Source organism: Chelonia mydas, chromosome 2 (assembly GCF_015237465.2).
Source record: "Chelonia mydas isolate rCheMyd1 chromosome 2, rCheMyd1.pri.v2, whole genome shotgun sequence".
Taxonomy (NCBI): Eukaryota; Metazoa; Chordata; order Testudines; family Cheloniidae; genus Chelonia; species Chelonia mydas.
This window is the reverse complement of record NC_057850.1, coordinates 58986235-59009224: the sequence shown is the minus strand read 5'-3', so window position 1 is coordinate 59009224 and position 22990 is coordinate 58986235. Positions and strand designations below refer to the sequence as shown.

Here is a 22990-nt window from a genome sequence, read left to right as displayed (position 1 = left end):
TGGAAGAAGCAGGTGGTGGGTGGAGCCAAGGAGAAATCAGGTAGATGAAGGAGGGAGGGAGTTGGTAGTTGGTTGGTTTTCATGTTTTTCAAGATTACAGGATGATAAGTATCTTCATAGCAAGTCAGAGGGAGGGTTTTCAGTCCTGCTTCCTTGTCTAACTATTGTTCCTTTCCCCTTCTCTTCATCTCCAAGCTGTTTGAGCATGCTGTCTAGTCCGAGTACTCCTCCATTTTCTTTGTCAGTCGGCTTCCACCCTTTTTGTGCCACTGAAACTTACCTCACAGCAGACACTAATGACCTCTTCCTCATCCAGTCTAAGGGTGATATCTCCTTGCCCATTATTCTTGGTATTTCTACAATCTTTGGCCTGTTAACCCCCAACTTCTACTTGGGACCCTTTCATCCCTTGGTTTTTGTGACTCTCATCTTTTCTTGGCTCTCCTCCGACCTTGCTGACCACTCCTTCAATGTAGTCTTTAGTGAATCCTCTTGTTCCTTCTCCTCCTGTTTTTCTCTTGTGTTTCCTATAGTTTTGCCTACAATCCTTTCATTTTCTTCACCTGACATCTAATGCCTGGGTGACTTCATTTGCTCCCATGATCTCTCATACCATCAATATATTGCTGACGTGCCCCATCACACTTCTCAATTCCTAATCTCTTCCACTCTGTTCAGGCTCATATCCTTCCTCACCTTTCATTGTCTTGTCCTGAATATCCTACTTCTTCTTCAAGCCTATCAACATTTCATCTTTACTCCTATATTGTTTCCCTCTCTCTCATTCCCCTCCCCCATCCCAAAAAATGCTATTATCCCCTCAGTCACTTAAAAGCCTTGGGGGTTATCTTTCACTCTTTCCTTTCTTTCTGTCCTCACATCCTGATTATTATTTAATCTTGTCCCTTCCCCTTCTGAAACATTACTAAAATCCAGTGCTTCCCCTTTTCACTGCTGCTAAGGCCTAAAGTCATGTTTCGGTTCTCTTACCTGGATTACTGTAACCTCCTCGCTTCCTGCATCCTTGACTCTCCCCCTACCCGCATCAACCTGTACAGAATGCTAAAATACTCTTCTTTTCTGCTGCTTTTGCCACGTCACCCCTCCTCATGTTGCTTCACTGATTCTCTGTATGATGTTAAAATGCTTCAGCTCCATTTTCAGGTCCCTGTACGTTGTCCCCTTGCCAACACCTTTTCTCTATGTACAGCCCCTCCCTACAACCGATGCTGCACCATCGCTTCTTAGCTTGCTGCTCCTTTTGTCTCTCTCTCCCACTTGCATCATCATGCCTTTTTTCACGCTGCCCCCATGTGTGTGATCTCCCTTTCTCTGTGTCCAGTGAGTGCATTCAAATGCCTCTTGTATAACCCACTTAATTCATTATGCTTTCTATAGCTGATGTCTAACCTAGTGCTATCGGCTTCTTTTGTTTTGCCTTGTCTTATTGCTAAATGTACTGATCTATTATTTCAAGCTTCATTCACGTTTGTTTCGCATATACTTATTTGGAATTATATTGTTTTCTTCCCCTTAATTGTCTGTTGCCATCATTTTGTCCAGTGTTTAATTTAATTTAGATTGTGAGCTATGTGGCACAAGACTCTTGCCTTTGAATTTCTGTAAAGCGTCACAAAAATGTACTGCTCTTTTTATAAATATTAATAACAGTAAAGACTAATGGAGGCTGAGTGGTGTTTCCAGACCTTCTAATGTGCAGTTTTTTGATGTGCAAGCCTTTAATGGACAACCTTTTTTTTCTTAAAATCATTGGGTCAGATTCTCAGCGGGTATAAACTGATATACCTTTATTGACTCCATTGTTGTACTCAAAGGTTCTGCTGGAGTGAGTAATTGAGAGAGTTGTTAGAGGAGTATGTTGATTGACAGACATAGAAAAGTGCTGTTCTATCCCTTGTTGGTTAGCAGAAGCAAAGGTTTGGGAAAAGAGGGGTTTATGTGTATGACATATTATAATGCAAATGATGTGCCTTGTGAAATTAACAATGCGTTTCCTAAAAGCTATTTTTCTTTGATGAAGCCAGGCCTTGGCTGAGCATTACAATTTGTGGAAGCTATTCATTTTGTTTCAAGCATCAGGAGGCGTAGTGTTGTTTTTCTTATTGTATTTATTAGAACAGAAAAGACATTATTTTCATGGTAATGTTTGTGTTGTCTGTTTCTTTAAAAAAATTCAGTTATATAAATGTTATATAGAAAAGTATAGGTATAATTATATACAAAACAAACTATGTTAAAAAAACATTATTTAGATTGTAAAGTCAAGCACTCAAAAGTTAGGAAATGCCAGGTTTGCTATTGCTGCACAATCCTAATTCTCTCCCCTTGTGCATCCATTCCGTGCACTGAATGAGACTGGAAAAAAACAGTGTTATGATCATGTAACTAAAAACTGTCCCATAATTCATGTGCATGAAGAGCTGAATTAACATTGCATGAGTAACTCTGTATCTGTCATTTACTAGTTTTTGTGTGCTTTTTGATGATTTTGCAACCTACATACCTTGATTTAAAATATTTTTATAGAATTTCCTAGTTTTTTAAAAAAAATAAAGGAAAAAGGAGAAAAACAAATGCTATTATGTGCAACTTCAACACGTCCCCTGTTGTTCATAATCAACAGGGTTTGAACCCCAGAACTTTGGCACTGCCCGACTGCTACCATTTGAGTTGCAGGGCTACCTATGTTAGCATTAGAAGGTTGTTATCCCAATGAAGGGGATGGGCTGCTGGTGCCATGTGCTGGGTCTGTGGGCCAATCAGAGGAAGCCTGGTTAAGTCAGGCTCTCTTTCTTTCCCCTCCTCTCTGGGAGATAGAAGAGTTCCCACCTCATGTGGTTCCCAGAGAGGAATAGATGGATCCCTGGGACCAAGTGCTGAGTCTGTGGATGGCTGCGGAAGGGGCCTGGCCTGGTTTTCCTACCTTGCCTCTCATGCTACAGTTGCTGTAGCAGCTCCCAGGCTTTCCCAGTGCCGTGTGTGCTGATGCTGATGCTTTGGCAACAACATCGTCCCAGCCTTAGAATGTTCATGTTGAGTTATTATTTTGATATGCTGCCAGACTTTTCCTGAGGCATGCAAGTGACAGAATAACACAAAAGAAGGGAAATGTTTTTTTTAAAGAGTTTATAACTCATCAAAACTTGAGTGGCAACACATGGGACGGTGCAAGCTCACTCCTTGGACCCAAGAGCTTTCCACACACCAAATTTCAAAGACCTGCTGAAAACAATGGAGATGTTAGAGCTTCTGAGAAAAAGGTTTTAGCAATCTCCTGTAATAAAAATTTTAGGCAACCTCAATATAGGAGCTGCTGCCAGCTCCCATTATAATAACATCACATAAAATATGGAAGTGTTATCTTGTGATTATGGAACTGGTCTGGTAGTCTGAAGATCTACGTTCTTTTTCAAGCTCTGCAATGGACTTCCTGTGTGACTTTGGGCTAGGCACTTAGGCCCAGATCCTCAAACGTATTTAGGCTCCTAAATCCCACTGAAATCAATGTAAGTTGGGTGCATAAATAGCTTTGAGGATCTGGGACTTAATCTTTAACTGCTTCAATTCACTATGTTTTAAAGTGGAGATAACAGTATTTCCCTTCCTAACATAGTTGCTGTGAGGATAAATATATCAGTGTTTGTTTGTTAGGTGTTCAGATACTACAGTAATAAGTGCCATAGAAAAACTTGTAAATAGTATAATGAATATAATGTTATAAAAATTACTGTAAATTTCTCCTTCTCACACACTTACACTCTCTCATATATACTTTTGAGCACCAGAACGAGTCTTCAGCTGAATATTTAGACATCAGTTTCCTGATTCTCTGAACAATAAATTCTGACAGTTACTGATGTTTCCCAGCCTGTATATACAATACTTGGCTGCATTCCATCTTATTAAAATGCAGAGTTATTGAAAGGATACCAGCATGTCTGCTGAGATTTATGATAAAACTCAGCAAGCATTTCAGCAAAGCTTTCAGTTTTGGAAAAATCCCATCTCATTATACAAAACTGGGCTGAATTATGAAAAAGGATTTGCAAAGTATAAAGCTCTGAAGTTATTAGGATGGTTTCTGGCTGGCCTTTGGATTTTCCTGCCTCTTAAAGAAAGTTAGTGATGAGAGACTGTTGACCTTAATCTTTTTTTATTGAACAGTGGTAGTTAATTCAAGTTTTAATTTATATTTTTCATAAAATGATTTTTATTGTCACTTGGGTTTCCCAAAGGAAAGGCAGATCATTCAGTTGAAGGATGATCATTGTAGACAAGGACACTACTTTTGGTGTGAAAGATTCCTTGTTTAGCAGATTTCCAGATAAGAGTCATAGACGAAAGTGCTAACATCAAAAATTTAAAGACATGTTGTAACTAAAAAGGAAGTAACGTTAATGAATAACAAAATGTATAAAGCTTGTTCATAAGATAGAATATGGTAAAGTTAATAGATTTGAAAATTCAAGATATTTGAAAACGAAAACATACTATACTGTATGTGCTAATGCTGACATTTCTGTATTTGGAAGAATGGGTTATAGGTAAGGCTATGTTTTAGTTACGGATATTTTAGTAAAAGTCATGGACAGGTAACAGGCAGTAAACAAAAATTCATGCCCGTGACCTGTCCATGACTTTTACTATATATCCCTGACTAAAACTTGCGGGGGTGGGGGTAGGGTGAGGGAGGGTGACCTGAGGGTTGGGGCTGTGGGCGGGCATTGGCACACGGCCTGGAACCCTGGGGTGTGTGTGGCGGGGCTGGCAGGCTCCCTACGTGACTCCGTGCCTCCCACCCTAGCAGCAGCAGAGTTTGGGTGTGGGAGGGGATAAGCGGTTGGGGCGCAGGACAGGGTGAGGTGGGCTCTGGGCAGCACTTACATGGGGGGCTCCCTGGAAGCGGCAACATCCACCTCGCTGAGCTGCTAGGCTGCTTCCCAGCCAATGGGAGCTGTGAAGCCAGTGCTCTGGGCGGAGGCAGCATGAAGAGCTGACTGGACACGCCTCCGCCTAGCAGCTGAGCAGGGGATGTGGCTGCTTCCAGGGAGCCCCCCAAGTAAGTGCCACCCAGAGCCCACCTCACCCTGTTCTGTGCCCCTACCCCCTCCCACAACCAAACTCTGCTGCTGCTGCTGGGGGGTTGTGGGTGGGGGAGGGCCTGAGAGTGCCCTAGCAGGGTCCGATGCGACTGGTGCAGGGGCTGCCTGAGGTGCCCTTGAGCCAGATGCACTGGCCGCTGCAGAAGTCAAACCTGCAGCCTTAGTTATAGGTAACCAAATCTGGTCTGGAAACCAAACCGGTTTTATTATTTTGTTCCTTTCTATTTGTACTAAAGTTAACCAATAATTCTTATGATATCTTCTACTTTATTCAGCTAAAGCCCAGTTAAGATAACTCCTTGTTAGCTGGAACCAAGGACTGCTTTGAAATGGAGACTTGAACTACCTTCTCTGAACTTAGTTTCCTTGGTCACTCCAGGTCAAAGCTGAGGTACAGGCACACTGGTTGTGTAGTGTGGGAAAGCTACAAATAATAGATCATCTGTGTTTATATAGAGAAATTCAGGCTCCAATGCTGTCAATCTAACACTATTGAAAAACACTAAATTAACTGAAGGCTTCTTTGGCAGGGAATACAGTATATGGAAATACAACATAGCTTACAATCTGTGTGGATTTTGATTGTCAAAGTTAGAGATACAGTACTTTAAATTCCTTGTTCTTCTGTTTGTTACAGGAAGAGCTGAGGAATTATGGTGGGGAATCTAATAAAAAACAGTCATATTTTAATTCATTTCATGCTATTCTGAGAGATTTCTCTCCATTATCTATTTCCAGCTGACTATCATAGCAGTGGCCACATTGTTGTTAATGGCTGGAAAATCCACAACACAGCAAAGAACAAATGGTTTGTATGCATGGCAAAAACTCCTGAAGAGAAGCAAGAATGGCTGGAAGCTATTCTAAAAGAGAGAGAGAGAAGAAAAGGTAGGTGAATAAACTTTACATTGCATTTCATTTCTGGCAGACCATGTTACATTTGTGTTTTCATTAAAAGTACAGCCAAGTGGCAAGCTCCAGAGAGGGCAGACTCATGATGTTGGGTCAAATTGTCTGTGAAGCGCTGGTGTAATAACTACTTGAAACACATAAACCAAATTTCAGCCAGGAAGGACATCATTGCTGAATGTGACTCCAGCCATGTGTACTGGTAGCTCATGTTATTATGGCAGTGGTCCCCAAACTTTTTACCTTGCGCCCACCCTTAGCTTGGTCTGCAACCCCTCTCCCCTGAGGCGGGGCTGGGAGTGGGACTGTGGTTCATGGAGGGGGGGCTGCGGACAGGGGTAAGGGAGGCAAGGTTGGGGCCACAGATGGGGGTGCGGCCAGGAGCAGAGCCTCTGCTGGGCCCCAGGCGTGGGGCCAGCAACCAGGGCACGGGGTGTGGAGCTTCGGGCACAGGGCTGGCAGCCAGGGCCGGCAGCCAGGCTGTGGGGGCTGGCCTAGGCCCCAGCCGCGCTCCCCCAACATGTGTCTCCTCTCCCTGTAAGGGGCACGCCCCACTGTTTGGGGACCTGTGAATTATGGGAATCTGACAGCTGCCTTGGTCTGAAGCTTGACAGTCCCTGGGGCAGATCTTCAGCTAGTGCCATTGAGGCCAATGGAGCTATGACAATTTACACCATCTGAGGATCTGCCCCATAACGTCTGCTAATGTATCTGTGTTTACTGGTGCCATCCTGGGACGAGCTACCTATGCTTTTGAAATGAGCCAGCTGGCTGTATTGAGACTTCGTGCAGATGAGCCACCCTCGAGGTAATGCAAATGACAACTAGCTCATACCCCAAAATGCTAATAAATGTGAGCTAGCCTCACTTAGTGGCCCACCATTGTCACTGGGAAGGCAGTGTAATTTGATACATCAGTTCTTCATGATCCTGATTTGCGGCAAAGGCTATCTTCTGAAGCATAAAACCAGGAAATGTACATTTCCCCCCTCCACGAAAAGTTACACCAGAAATAAAAGTATGAAGTATGACATCACCCCATATCCATATCACACCCCAAATGGAGGAAGGTGAAAATCCACACCTTAGGCAAAATCATTCCTAAAAAGCAAAATGTGGGTAGAAGAACCTTAGACAAAATGTCAACCTGATTTCAAAAGTGGCCATAATCCCAGGTACTCACGGTGAACACGGTGCAGAGTAAGAAACTAAGCCAGTAAGAGACAACACCGCACCAATTTACATAGCACTAACTTCAGCTGCCAGCAAACATATCATAGCAAGTAACAGGATATGGAGTCTTGATGATGAAAGGAAGCATGACCTTGTCGTTGGGGTACTGGTCTAGGGCTCAAGAGATTTGGTTTCATTTCATGTCTCTGTCGCAGATTTTCTGTGTGACCTTGAGCTAGTCACTTAATCACTCTGTGCCTCAGTTCCCCATAATGATGATGATAATACGTTCTTTCTCCCATCCTTTATCTGCCTTTTCTATTTGGGTTGTAAGATCTTCAGGGCAGGGACTGTCTCTTATCATAGGTTTATATAGCACCAAGCACCCTAATCTCCATTGGAGAATCTAGGCACTAATATATAGAAGTACTGATAATAAATATGTAGAAGTACTAATAATAAATAATGGTGAAAGGGCTTAAACCTCAAAGGACTCAACATTTGAAAGGGTGAGTGTGGAAACAGAGGGGAAATGCAGGTGCATAAAACAAGAAAGAAGTCTATATGTTTTTGGTTTAGGGCCTTTCACGCAACTTGGTCAGAGAGGTTTCAGCCAATCAGGCCAGACAACCTGGGTACTATTCAACTTGATTTGTTCTGCCTCCTGACTGACAGCTGTAGTTCACACATGAAAAGTGAGGCCATTTGAAAAGTGTTTCATGTTAACATGCTGTCAGTTTTTATTACCCATTTTGGTGCTATAGAATTTTGCTATTGAGTTTCTTCTAGTAGAGATGTGCCTGATGATGATCAGATCCCCATGCAGGCTTCACTGGGCCAAATCAAAACGCAAGATTTGAACACTCCAGAACTTTGGATTTCAGAATGGAACTTTACAATGTGGGCCCATATTGTCATGTCTGCAGTTTCTCTCAACTAATGGTTAATAGCAATACTTTTGCCCCTGAACATATAACTACGATATAAGGAGGAAGTAAATAGAAAAAGAAAGGGGAAGGGGATGGAATGGCAGATGAAGAGATAAAAAGAGACGGGAGCAACAGTCATACGGGGTCCCAGCACAGAATCTAACAAACTGTTCCTTAAATGCTCGTCTTCTGACAACTCATAAACTTGCTCTATCTCCTCCCACCCAGACAATTTCCAAAACATCTGTATAAACACCTCTTATGAGGCAGGATGCATCAACTTAATTACAAGTAGGATGCCAGATGACTCATGAACCAAACAAACATCTTTACAGAATTCAAATACTCTAAAAGTAACTGTAAACAGTTTCCCATTCACCATGAATAAAAAGATGCTTTAATTCTATGTTTACTTAATGAGACATGAAACCAATTTTTTCTGTTTTATATGTGTGCAATTCAGTTTGCACCCACAAAACTGAGAATAGAGTTTGGCCCACTTTCTAAAAATCAAAAAGGGGAGAGACCCAATTCATTTAATTAAGGTCATAATAGTCATAATTTGAAAAATTGTAGTATATGCTTTTCCATAGTCCCTCTAGCAACTGTAGGATGTAAACATTATGGACTGTAGCTAAACTTTTTCAAGCTCTTTTACAGTTAAGCAACTTGTTACCATTCTAAATCCAATAATGAAAGAGATGTGGTTGCTTTATCTTTCCATCACAAGTTGTGCTATTTAACTGCTATAACTCCAGTCTATCAGTGCGTTGTCTAACAGATCAATTTAGAATAAGGCTTGCTTCTTAAATGCCTTACTTAGGCAAAGTTCTCATTGACTTCCTTAGAAATTTTGCCCAGATAAGGAGGTTATGAGCAGATGCTTTCCTTTGTGGAAGGAACTAATTGACACACAACCAGGAAATCCAACATGAAATTGACCAGTGGAGAAACTCTTATAGTACAGATAATGATTATAAGAAAAAGACTTGGACCAAAAGAAACTGAGCACAGAGAATGTTGATCTCCTGGGAGGTGGGTCCCTTTCAACTCCTTATCTAAACAAAAAGGACACCTTTTTCTTGCTATGGCAATCTTTCCCAAATAAATAAGCTGAAATGCTAAATCAGAACCAGCTATGTGAAAGATATTGAGAGAAATTCAACCTATATTGCTTCCTAATTCTGCTAAATCTGCTAAATCAAGGTAAATACTACTCAGCAAAATGGAAAAGAATGCTATAGCTGAAGTATTGGGTTTATTGTAGCTATTAATCTTCTAACTTGAGCTATGGACCAGGACCATTTTATATCACCATGTTTCTGGAGTAATGGGAGCTCCAACCGTATCAGGAAATTTTTTATAAAAAGGATTTTAATAGAGTTTGTTGGCTTTTATGCAATCACCTAGGGAATGCAGTAAGATACATTCAAGCTGTCTGTATTAATTTAATAGGAGCATATTCTCAAACAAGATTTATGATGTTGTGCATTTACTCCTTTATTTTAAAAAATAAAGGCAACTGATACGAGTGTAATGCATCAGGATGCCATTTGACCCATATATTCTAAGAGCAGTATACTGGTTAAGTTGTTTTTCCTCAGGAGTGAACATACTTGTATTGGTTAATCCATTTGTCTGGATTATCAGTATCAGGTTAATGTTTAATGAGAAACATTTCTGTATCAATGTTAAATGCTATATTTTATCAGCTTTTTTCCAACTAATGCTACTATTATCTTTGTTTGTTTAATTTGCAGATTAAAAAAATTAAATAACCTACTACTCATACAGAAGATTTCCAGTTTTTAAAACTGATAAAATCTGAAAAAAAGAACAGATACATTGGGAATGTTTCTATAAAATACAAATAAAAAATTCCACATTGTACAATTTTTGCAGAGTTCAGAACTATTTATAGGGAAAGCAAGTTAGCTGTGATGATTTCCAATACTTTCTGGGGGCTTCATGCATGGTCAATACGTCATACAGTTCAAGGAATATATGTTCTGAACAACAATAAGGCTATCTTTTACTCAAAAGAAGTAATAATGGGCCCATAATAAAAACACAAAAAATGAGGAAAAAATTAACAAACCGAAAAGCATGTAATTTTTTTTGTAAAAACTGTGAAGTAAATAAAAATTCAAACACTATTTCCATTTGTAGAATAGGGTGAACTAAACTTGCTTTTCTAGAGTGAAGGGTATGTGTGAGGATTAATTAGTCTTTGTATAGAACTTTAAAAAGATAAAGTACTAGTACAAGCATAAGTGCAAATTATATAAGATTTATAATATTATATATATAATATAATACAATACAATAAAGCATAAGTACAAATTATTTTTTTATAACACAATAAAATTGAAAAATGGAAAAAGCTTTTCTCAAACATGGGGGAGGGGAGAATATCCCCGCTCGGCAACACACACACACACACTTGAAACCAATGAAAAGCACAACAATATTATTTCCTACTCTGATATCAATGTAAGGGAGAATAAATATATGCTGTCAGGAACTTTCATTGATTGTCACTTCACTGTAGGGAATTTATAAATAACATTCTAATATATTCTCAGATATTTTTGGAATATTTTATTGTTTACTTCTAAGGGGATTAATTGTTCATATTAATAGTAGTATCTAAGTACTCATAAAGATAATTTCATGTGTCCAGTTCTGGCTCTGCTTTTATACACTTAAATATTTATTTTTTATGCTTGTTACTTATAGCTAAAATTTGAAAGATAATGGTGATAGCGACATATTTTATAAATACAAAAGCATTTTGGATTTTTTTGGCAGGTTTAAAATTGGGTATGGAACAAGATACTTGGGTGATGATCTCTGAGCAGGGAGAGAAACTCTACAAAATGATGTGCAAACAAGGAAACCTAATAAAAGACAGGAAAAGAAAACTAACTACTTTCCCCAAATGTTTTCTGGGAAGGTACGGTATGCTTTTTATCATTTGGATTTTAAGCAGCTAGAAACATGTTTTAAGTCTTGTATAGTATTATCTATAATTAAGGTTGAAAGAAGCTCTCTATTATAGGCCCAATTTTCTTCCATTCCCTAAATTAACCAAAATTTAAATCAATCTGCCTGAAATTTCACAGGTACAATTTTATTCCAAGGTAGAACATTTCTGGAAGATAGATGTAAATTGGCAAAGGCACATTGGAGGTATAAGTGTACATCAGATGAAGTGGTTTCACTTTTTGAACTTGGAACATTTTCCTAACTTATTTGATTTATTATAACTTCAGAATGGCTTGGCCTCAGAACCCCAAAGTAGTTTTAGTTGTCGGTCTTATGCCTTTCAAGAATTTTTTGTTCGTTTGGAAGGAAAGTCAGAAGTTATTAAATTTGGTTTATTAGGAGCCCTGCATGTTGGTTTTAAGGACTTTAGAAAGTCCACTCCTGTTTGAGGTGAGCCTCTTAAGAATGTCATATGGCACAGATGGTATAATATGACATGTGAACTCCAGAGAAGGAGGAAGTTGTGGTTACTCTAAAAATGAGCCCATGATGCAAAGTTCTGTTCCAACCTTTGTCCTCCACTAACCCTAAGAAAGATTAGCACTTATGAAACATTTACAGACATCAGTTAGTGTTTCCACACAAGTACTTAGTGAGGTAAGTATTTAACATTGCCCCTATTTTACAGAAGAGAAAATGAAAGCTTGGAGATGTTAAATGACTTTGCCAAAGTCACTCAGCTAGTGAGTGCAATAACCAAAATTAAAGCCCATGAGTGAAATCCTGGCTCCAGTTGAAATCAGTGGCAAAACTCCAATTGACGTCAATGAGGCTAGCATTTCACTCCATCCCTCCTGATTCATAATGTAGTTGGCATGGAATAAGAACAAGATGCTCTTTGATGTAAATCACTTAGTCCATAATATTCAAAACTGGCCTCTAATTGTGGTCCTCAAATTTTGGGTGCACAGTCTAAGATTGCTTAGGGCCCTATATTTAGCGTCAGGAAAATTATTTATACTTATTGAAATTCTCTATCAAATAAATATCACTATATTACTTGCTATGATTGAGAATATCATGTGTCTGTTTTGAAAAACCATTAAATGTGCACTATTGTTGCAGTAATGTATCTAAAATATTTGTACTTATTGATGCTGTTACTTACTGTTATAAAGAAACACACCTAAGGTAACTCTGGTTTAATTTCCAATTTAGTATAGCAATTAACTGTCTGAATCTTACGAGCTACCAACAGGCTGATGTTAATAGCTCATGCCCGTTTTTATTTGTTGCACGATGAAAAACAGTCAGTGGTGAAGGACATCAAAGTTAGTTTCATGGTAAAATAAAAATAGGAGGAAAACATTTTTTAAAAGTACATGATTTACTGAAGTGGTAGAGTAGACCAGTATGTGACAGGGTTTAGGCTTCAACAAGGAATAATATTTTAGAACTATAACTTGTGCAGTTATATGCTAAATGTGGAGGATTCATTCAATTATTGTGTGAAACAGGGATTTTAGTCTTGCATTAAGTGCAAATTGCAGTTCAGTCTGAAGTACAGAGCAGTATCAACACCTCCATACTATATATACAGAAAGAGGGAGAGAGAGAACATTATGGTTTGATAGAAAGTTTCTATTGATAAGATTTAGATGGTAGCTTTCATCATAAGTGGCGACAACATACGTGAGCTGTGCACATGATCCCAAACAAATGCTGATGAACTTTTTATACTACATCACACCATGTTTTAGGTTACAGGAAATCTATTTTAGAAATACCACATTGTAAAACATTTTGATGCTATTTGCATTCCTCCACCAGTAAAGCCAAGTTACCATGAAAAGTTAGGAAATGCCGAATTAATTTCCCAGGCAATCTTAATTAACTCTTCCCTTGTGCGTAAGCATTATGATACAATCTGTTATGACATGATTACGTACATTATGTATTTTATCCCCAAAACTCTTGCCTCAATCATTGCACAGGATGGACAGTGCTCATTTAATGAGCCGTTAAACAATATTTTATTTTTTTCTTGTTCTTCAGTGTGTGGTTCCAGGCCTTATTTACTGCACACTATTCAAACCTTGCTCTGAAGACAGAATTATTAATTTTCTCTTGTGCTTTTTTATGATCGTCACAATAGTATCTCTGTACTTTGCAAACATGAACAAATTTATTTTCACAACACCTGTGTAAGGTGAGGAGGTGCTACTATTCCCATTTTAGAGATGAAGAACTGAGGTATAGAGAGATGATTAAGGTCAAAAGTTTCTGTTAAGTCTGGTTGCCCAATTTAACACAACTGAGACTTGAGTTTTCAGAATACTTGGCATTATATAGCATTTTATGTTCAAAGCACAACTCCCATAGACTTGTGAGGACTTGGCACTTTTGCAGCTCAGAACCTGAGGTCTCAAGTTGGGCCCACAGAATATGAGGAACATACAACTAGTGACCACCTATGAAAAGTTTGGGTTAAGTGAATTTGCTAGCATCATACTAGAAGTCTGTGGCAGAGACAGGGATAGAATCCAGTTCTCCAGAGCTGCATCTAACAGTCTAAACCATGAAACCATTCTTTCTCTTCCTGCAATCCCTGCCTCATTCACAACACACTTTCCAGTTTCTTGCACAAATAGGGCGGGGGTACACTTGTATTCATTGAAATGGAGTATGTGGATGGATCCAAAGAGTTAAAAGAGCTAATATAACCCTGTCCCTGTCCAACATTAAACAGTGTTAAACAAGGTTTGCAAATTTGGTATACAGAGAGCTCAGCCTGCTTAGCACCCTGGCAAACACACCATTAAAAATCCTTTTTAACCTTTTATTAAAGATACAGAAGAGAAGGAAAAACATTTAAAGAATTTGAAATCTGAAGTATTAAGTAAGGCTTTCATTCTAACAACATCCCTTATTCCCTTTCTCTCTAGCTTGAGAGAGTCTTTAGAAGAAAAAGAACCCCTCGTTTAACAGTCTCTTAGATGGTATTAAAAGTGTTAATAACTGTCCTTTGCAAGGGGGGGAAGAAGAATTCAGTTGAGATGGGCTGAAGCTGCTACTGTTGCTCTTGTTGTTAAAATCCGATTCCATTTCCCGGAAGACAAAACGAGGCAAATACACACACACACAAAAGGAAAGAAAAGAATAGCAAAGATAGAAAATGCCACTTCTGTCTCTGATGTTGACTTTCACTTGCAGCTTCAGTGCTGGAAAAGCACAGGCCCAACATGCAGTCTTATCAGCTTCTTGGAGACATGGCAAACTTGTACCAGCATTGGGGTGTTTAGGGCATTGCTTTTAGCTGCAACTTTCAAGTCAAAGGCTTACAGCAGTGTTGCAAAATATAGAGTCTTGGCTGGCTAAGCTAGATGCTTATTAGAGAGAAAGGAAAGAGAAGAAATAAGATAGGGAAGCAAAAGGACATGCAGGTAGCAAACAAAGTCTCGCATCCCAGGCGGTGTTTGGGATTCAGCTAGAGCTGGTGCATATGGCAGTGTCATCTGTGTCCCTCTCACCCAGTCTGGTCTGGACATCCCACAGGATCAGAATGATGAAGGCCCCCGGGGTCCCAGGAGAATGTGGGCTAGCAGCCTTGATGATGAAGCTTGCTCCAGTACCCATATTTTCTCCCAAAGTCTCTTTCTTTAGGGACCCAAAAAGGAGTGAGGGGTGGAATAGCCAATCACCTCATTATTTCATTCATCAATTAGGCCTTAGTTCTGACACACTAATTTTGGTTCATTGATTTCTTGTTCCACAGTTTTCTCTTTTACCAAGCATAATCTTTACACAGTCCTCAAGTTATAGAGATTTTTATTCTGGACTAATTCAGTCTTTCTGTCTCACTTTTCATACTTTTTCCCCTTTAACATTTGTTGTTATAGGTTATTGTGACCTTTTATAAACTTACCATCACTTTTCACAGTTGAACTCACAATTAGACCCAATTATTACGACAGTCCTACAGACCAGAGACTCCTTCACACACACAGCCCTGATTCATCCCCAGAGCAGGCCATGCTGTGAACTGAATAAGTTAGGGTCCTGTGTTAGAAATAGTATGTGATCATGTATTAAAAGCCTGTATTATAATCCAGACACAAAAGGGCGGTGAATTAAGGTTACATGGGCAACCTTAATTCTGGCACTCCTAAGTTTTGAGTGTTTGACTTTGCAATATCAATAATATTCTTTTAATGTAGTATTTTGTGAGTGTGTAATTTCCTAGGTTACTAATAAAACATGTATTCCGTCATGTGGCATCACATTGATACCCACATGCAATATCAGCAGGGTTGGAAACGTTAAGTCTACCACACAGACTTCTGCCACTTGACCTAATGGAGTGACTGATAATGATAGTAAGCTGACACCCTCTAGATAATTAGAGAAAGATAAGACACATACTTTGCCAGTGGATTTCACAGATATTTGCTGACAGCAAAGGAATGATGAGACTCAACAGTCTTGGGTTCCATTCCAGGTTCTACAGGGGAATGTGCTCTTGTGGGCACAGACTCTTTTGGCCTGTATCCATCCCAGTCCTGTCTCTTCTCCACCCTGGACTCTCATCCTAGTCCTATTCTTTTTACGTAGCCAGTCCAGTATCCACTCCTCAGTTTTCTCATCCCAGTCCTAGTCTCCTTGCTTATCTGTTCCCAGCCCTGATTCCTTGTCTCCTCCCGCACCCGGCTCCTTAACTGATCTGTCTCTCCTCTCCCTCGTGATCTCCAGTTGCCTACTCTTCCCCTTCCCATGTTTCTGGTCCACAGTAGCTCCTGGGCTCTCTCATCTGCTTTCCTATGAATGTTTCCCTCCCATCACCTCCTTTCCGCTGCTCTAATGATTTTGAGTCCCATTTCATTGTCCAGCCAGTCCCAACATCTCCCCACCAGCCTCCAGTGTCCCACTCCCACTCCCAGACTCTTTATCCCAATCTATCTTGTCCCCTTTGCATTTGAATTAAGAAATTTCCTCATCCACACTGCCAGGGCTCAGCAGGATGGTCACTGAGAACACAGGAGAGAGAATCTTCAGTCTCTCAATTCTGATGCCCCAGGCCCACCATGGCCTACAAGGCCCAAAGCTGCAGTTATAGAGGAAGTCCTGCTCTGACCCCTGGATCCGAAGCTGGAGCATGACAGAGCACAATAACCTATCCATTGTCACTGAGCAAGTCTCTACTGGGCATATACAAACTGAGATATTTATATACTTGTAACTTGGCCAAATTTGGGTGGATTTTCCCAGAGATGTCAAAAAACACATCCATCACACAAAGGACATCTGTACTCTGCCAAATTTCAAGTCCCTGCTCTAAAGAAGAGAGGCATTTAAAGGGTCTCAGAAAAAAAAACCACCATGGGCAAGACAACATATTTTCCTCTAATCTTGTTGTCAGAAGTAGCTGAACTGTTCTGGCAGAAATTTTCCAGAAAAAATTTATCCTGTGGCAGACACCCAGCATGGAAAATTTCAGCCTGACAGTTAAAGTTTGGCAAAGTTATAAGTAACTGAAAACAGGGTCTTATAATGGGAAGTATCCCTCAACCTTAATAGGTGTGACTACCAGCTCTGAGTATAATAAATACAAGTGGAAAATGAGAATATGGTGGAAATAATTCTGTTATGCAGAATATTTTGAACAGCGTTATGTCCGTATTAATACTGCTCATTGCAGTCTGCTAAATTAATCGTGTGGGGAATATTATACAGTATTGCTGTCTCTAGTTAAAGCCTTAACAATATTGGAATTGTTTTGTATTTGTGTGGTTTTGTTTTGTTTTTTTTAATCTAGTGAGTTTGTGTCCTGGTTACTGGAAACTGGAGAAATACACAAATCTGAAGAAGGTGTTCATCTTGGCCAAGCTTTATTAGAGAATGGCATTATTCACCATGGTAAATATATTTTATTTCAACATATGTACATATTTTAAAGGTAATTTATGTTTGTATTTGTTGTTCTTTTGAACATTATTTTCTGATTAACACAAAACTAGTTTGTCAGTACTTACTGTTGAAGGGTGAAGTCCTTCACAGGGTAGTAGCATGGTGGGGACCCACTCCTACCTTCTACTAAAGGTTCCTACCTCCGTGAACCCTAAACAACTAGGGTATCTGCCCCATAATTCAAAGCCAAACTTGCTTTCTTTCCTTCTCAGGGCCTCTTCCTAGGTACCAAATTGGCCTCCCTGGAGAGTCTTTCCCCTTGGGTCTTTCTGACCTCAATTCTGGGTTCAAACATCTTCACTCTTGGAAGAAGATATCCATAGATCTCCTTTCTGGGCTTTTTCTCACTTCTGGCAGGTTTCTCCAGTCCACCAAGGTTCTGATTCTACCTTGGGGACCTCCCTGCAAGTCTAACCTCACTCTAGGCTCTCCCACACCTATGCCAAGAGTAGTCCTTTGTATATTACCAATACAAAGCATTCAAAGATTGTAGTCAGGCACCAAAAAGTCATGAGATTAAAAAAAAGCAATAAATGTAGGGTTCTTTTTATTTGTCTTCTGTTGTTGGAGAATTTAGGGTTCATGTTTTCAGGCTTCTTCTCTGCGGCAATGAGGGCTAGAGGTTTTTTTAGAAATTGAAAGCTGAGGTAATAACACAATTGCAGCAGTTAAGGGTTTTAAGAACCCCCTACACTCAAAAAAACCATGCCAGTTGGCAACACTGCCTTTGTAATGGTGAGGAAGCTGTCACTTGACTCTGGCACCTGTACTTGATTCTCAGCTTGGCCTGCTGATCCTCAGGGCTAGTCTACATAGAAAAAAAGCCTGCAGTACCTGGTACACACTAGCTACTCTGCACAAACTCCTTGTGTGGCTACTAAGGGTGGCTTCATACTCATTAGAGTAATAAACTTTGGAAGTCTAGTAAGCTAAACTGTCTGAGGGCACTCCTAAGTTCACAGTAAGAGTGTCCACAAGGGGAGTTAGTGCAGATTAGCTAGTGTGCTTTAAATTCACACCCTAACTTACTGTGCACTTACTTCCGCATGTAGACAAGCCCACAGTGGAACATGGATTCTTAAAAGGGCCATGCTTTGGAACAGGGTTGGCTGGTGCAGGCTGCACTCTTCCCCTCCCTCTGACTTAAAAGGGGACAGACCACTATTATATATTCCTGAAAATATACTTTTTCCCTACAAAAACGGAAGTGACATTTATCCAGATTAAACCCATCTAAGTACTTATAGTGCCCATATCTCAGCAGTATAGGTCTGATCCAATCCAACTCCCATTCAAGTCAATGGAATGACTCAGAATAAATATAATGGGAGTTGGATCAGGCCTTACCTGATTGCTTGCCAAGTGTTATAGGTAGAACTATAGGTATAGTTGTCTAACACTTTCCATTATAAGACTTTGATTTCAGTTGCTTATAACTTTTCCAAACCTTAACTGTTCAGGCTGATATTATCCATGCTGGGTGTCTTCCTCAGGCCAATTTTTTTTTGATTTTGGGAAAATGTTAGCAAAAATGTTTCAGCCATGTCACAGATGGAGGTTAGGGAAAGATACATTGTTTTGCCCATGTTAAAAACGTTTTTACAACTATTTCATAGGGAAGCTCTATCACCTCACTGCTTTGGAGCAGGGAGTTAAAATTTGGCAGAGTGTGGCCTTTGGGTCAGGGATGTGCTTTTTGCCATCCCTGTGAAAAGCCACCCAAATTTCGCTAAGTTATAACCCTCTGAAAAATCAATTTGCACATACTCTGAGTATGCTCAATTCCACCACAGCCAACCCGACTGTGCATGCAGTATCCTCACAGAGCAATGGAACACGCTTCTGCCCTAGGGTGCAAGGACTAAATAGGATTTTCCTGTAATTGTTCCTCCTGATAGTCAGAGGCTGCAGTGTCACCAACATGAGAACTGAGAGCAGGAAGACTCTCCTTCCTGTGTTCTCAATGTCCCCCATCACTGCCCCCCTGCTGGCATCCAGGCAGAGTGGTGGAGAAAGAGGAAGAGAATTAAATGCAATGGAGTAAGGCAAAGAAAGCTTGGTTAGGGTGGGAGGACACGAAGAACAGAGGGGAATAGGCACTGAAGGGGCTGGATAGGGGCACAGAGGGCAAGAATAGGAGTCTTGAGGGGGAGATAAAAGCAGAGGGTGGCAGACAGGCTGCAGCAGATGGGTCAGAAGGTTTTATAAGCACTAGTGCACACTCCCGTCCGGAACCTAGATCTGAACAAGGATTTCTGAGTCTCAGCATTCCTCTGAGGTCAGGAAATACCTGAGAAACCCACTGGCAAAGTGTGTGTCTCATCACCTCCTCACGGTTGGTCCATATAGAGAACAACAGCCTACTATGATCTGTTACTCTGATAGCTGAAGTGGTAGAGGTTTGTGCTATGGATGTAAAGTCCCAATCCTGTTGATCACCTATATGAGGATCAATGTGCTCCCCGAATAGAAAGAGCCCATGATTACTTCCCCATTGGGATTGACCAGAGAGTTTCCCAGATTCTCTGTAACTGGTGTCTGTCCCTCCATCCTCAGGATGCTGGGGGGACCATTTTACAGCAGGACTGTATCAGCTATCACCCCCTCTGGGAGTCCCCAGTTCCCTGTATTAGTTTTGCACCTTTTCTTTTTCACAAAGCTCCTCTTCCTTCTTCAACTGGTGCCACTTCTTTCTCTCCTGCTCTCGCCAGTGCAGTCCTTTTCTCCTCTCCTCCTCTCTTGATACCAAATGTTCTCTCCTCCTGTCGATCATCCTGCAAGTCTAAGGTCTAATGCTTTCATGGTCAGAATTCCTGGCTTCTGTTGCCAGCTCTGTTACTGATTCACTGGGTGATTCGGGATAGAACACTCACCTGATTTGTGCCTCGTTTTATAAATAATTAGAGATCACAGACAACTTACTTCTGAATCGCTCCACATGGATTTTTATTGGACCAAATCAAGCCAAATACCTATTGTGTTCCATGGAGAATGAACAGGAGAGACCGAGGGGCCACCAATGCCTGAAAGCCCTGCAATGGCAGGGAACTGAGTAAGAGATATGCCCAGATGATCCTTATAAGTGATCCTGCTCAGTGCTGCAGAGGAAAGCGAGAAACCCCCAAAGTCTCTGCCAATCTGACCTGGGCAAAAAATCCCCAAATCTGGCAATTAGTTTGACCCTCAGCATGCAAGCAAGAACCAGCGAGCCAAGCGTCTGGGAACAAAGATCGCCTGAATCACCTCAGGACATCGGTCCACCTCGTGTGCTGCGCTGCCTCCAGCTGTGAACAATACCTGATGTTTCAGAGGAAGGCAATAAAACCCCTAATCTGGATCTGGCCAATTGTGAATCAGAAGGGAAAAAAATCTTTCCTGATTCCTGCAGCTGACCATTTGAAGCCCTGAATCATGAGATTTGATAGTAGTCATTGTTTCAGTGCTGAACTGCAAGATCTCAACATGGTGAGGGCAATGAAGAGCTTCCTATTGTCACCATGGCCTAGAAGGAAGGGGTGTGATGGCTTTTCCAGGCATTAAAGGCAAGGATGCAGGACAGTGGTCGAGTTAATATAAATCCTGGGGAATAGTGCCTTTAATGAGCTCTGTGCCTACGCAACATAAATCTGAAATGTCACTGTCCTGAAGAGCTCTCAAACTAAATAAAACGAGAGACAAGCAGAAAAATTCCATCTGATCTCTGCATTGTGGTGTCAGAACAAAACACATTCGCTGTGCTGTGTCCCTGTCAGGTGTGTTGGGCTTGGCTGATGGGCTCTGATCTCTCTCTCTCTCTGTATATATATATATATAGGCTAAGGATGCTTATGCACAGATAGAAATGTGGAAAAATACATTTTAATAAAAGTACTAAGTTCTTCTGGAGTTTTTACTGTGCTTGTCCCTTCACCATTCTGAGCCTTGGGAGAGGAGAGATGGCAATGGAAAGGTGGTGTCTTTCCCAGTCGGATATCCCAAGGCTACCATTGCCATTGTAGCACCCTCTTAAAATTGCTCCTGCCCAAGGACATTGCTACATTTCAGCTGATTTCTCCCCAGACCAATATTCTAGTCTTTTTGCATATCCCCACCAACTCCAAGCAGAACTGAATCCTTATTATTTCCTTTACAACAGTTATTTCCTGTTTCCTTTAGAGGGAATGTCATAAAGTAATGGGCAGTGGGGCCAGAAACACTCACATGGGCCACAGTTTTATTCTTTTCTAAAAAGTTTTGAATCAAGACATTTGAGATATGAAAAAAGTGACCCTTGAATAGGAGGGTAAATGGAACAAGGGACCCTTCACCCCAAGGTCTTTCTTTGTCCAATTTTCTAGGTTTATTCAGTCTCCACGTAACCTATTTTCTCTCCAGTTCCACACCTCACTCACCAGATACCTGGACCCCATGACTCCTGAATTTAACAGGGATTTTGAATCTGAACCTGGGTTTTCCTATAAAAATTCACTAGCTCCATGTTGATAAAGAGCTGAACCAAAATCCCAGAACCAACAGCCTGTGCTTTTGGGATGTCAGAAATCTGAATCCAGATCAAAATTCTGCATCTAGACCCCATCTCTGATAATGACCCATTGCTCAGTGTGGGATCAGGGAGGTCCTCGAGCCTCTTCTTTCCTCTACACAAAGAAAGAGGGAGTGAACCCAGGAGAGCTGACAGTCATCTCCACTAGCCCCTTTTAAGTCCCTTCAAGAGGCTCTCACTGTACTTACCTTGTGGGAGGCCATGTGCTTTAATGGCAGTCCCCATTACCAGCTATGCCACTCTGTCTCTATCCATTGCCCAGCCTGACATTGTGACCTGAGGGGCAGGGACTGGTCCTGATAGAACATCCAAGACAGATTATGTCATCAACATTGTGACATCCAATTGACGAGTCCAGCCCTCTGAACTGCTGTCCAATGAGATCTTTGCATTTTGACTGGCTTCTCTATTAAAGTCCTGGCCTGGCTCCCTGCTCCCAACCACTAAAATCCCTAGGGAGCTCAAAATTGAGTGAGTGGTGTTGCGACCTGACACATGGTGAGCAGTGCCTCAAGCAGCAGATGGCTGAATGGCAAGTCCTGGCAGAACCACAGCATGACCCAGACCAGCCATTGAGTGTACTATATGACTGTTTGTTGGACCTGCAGGACAACTAGAACCCACTTGTGCTACATCATAGGGATTCCCTGAACCTGGGCTAGGCTGAAACCCAGTTGGGATACCACTCAGTTTTCACCTGGCCCTGCCTTTATGACGCTGTCTTCTCACAATCTCCATCATGTGTAGCAATTCAGGGTTTTGTGCCCAAGTCCCACTCTACCAGCTGGGCATTCTCTTGAATGCAGGGACACAGTACATGGATACAGGAGGAGAAACTTTCAGATCAAGTCCTTAACTAAGTCAAAAGCAGTAGTTAGGCTAGATTTAGTGAAAACCTGCTGGTTAGGTCTGGTCTATACTTGACCACTTCACTGCTGTATACAAATCACTCCACAGTGACCAGATGTTAGCCCCTTTAACTTTAGGAGGGAATGAATCATCCCCAGATGATATCAAGAAGGCAAGTTCATAGACTCATTGATTCCCAGGCCAGAAGGGACCATTGTGATAATCTAGTATGACCTCCTGTATTACACAGGCCATAGAACTTCCCCGAAATAATTCCCAGAGTATATCTTTTAGAAAAACATCCAATCTTGGTTTAAAAGTTGTCTGTGATGGAGAATCCACCAAGACCCTTGTTAAATTTGTTCTAGTGGTAAATTACTCTCAAAGTTAAAAATGTATACCTTATTTCCAGTCTGAAATAAATTCTTTGAAGTGTGCCCCTTTTCCTTCTAGTTTGAGTATTGGTGTTCTTCCTATGACTATGGACAGGAGCAGGTCTTCTGCCAGACCTT

The 22990-nt window shown here is 40.9% G+C and overlaps 1 protein-coding gene across 1 annotated transcript in view; it reads left to right on the top strand.

The window, feature by feature from the left end:
* Positions 1-22990, top strand: part of PREX2 (phosphatidylinositol-3,4,5-trisphosphate dependent Rac exchange factor 2) — a 289194-nt gene that overhangs the window by 108001 nt on the left and 158203 nt on the right. The window contains exons 9-11 of the mRNA XM_037892468.2: positions 5862-6011; positions 10946-11090; positions 16935-17035. Coding sequence (XP_037748396.1) covers positions 5862-6011; positions 10946-11090; positions 16935-17035 — 396 coding nt within the window. The remainder of the gene's footprint in view (positions 1-5861; positions 6012-10945; positions 11091-16934; positions 17036-22990) is intronic.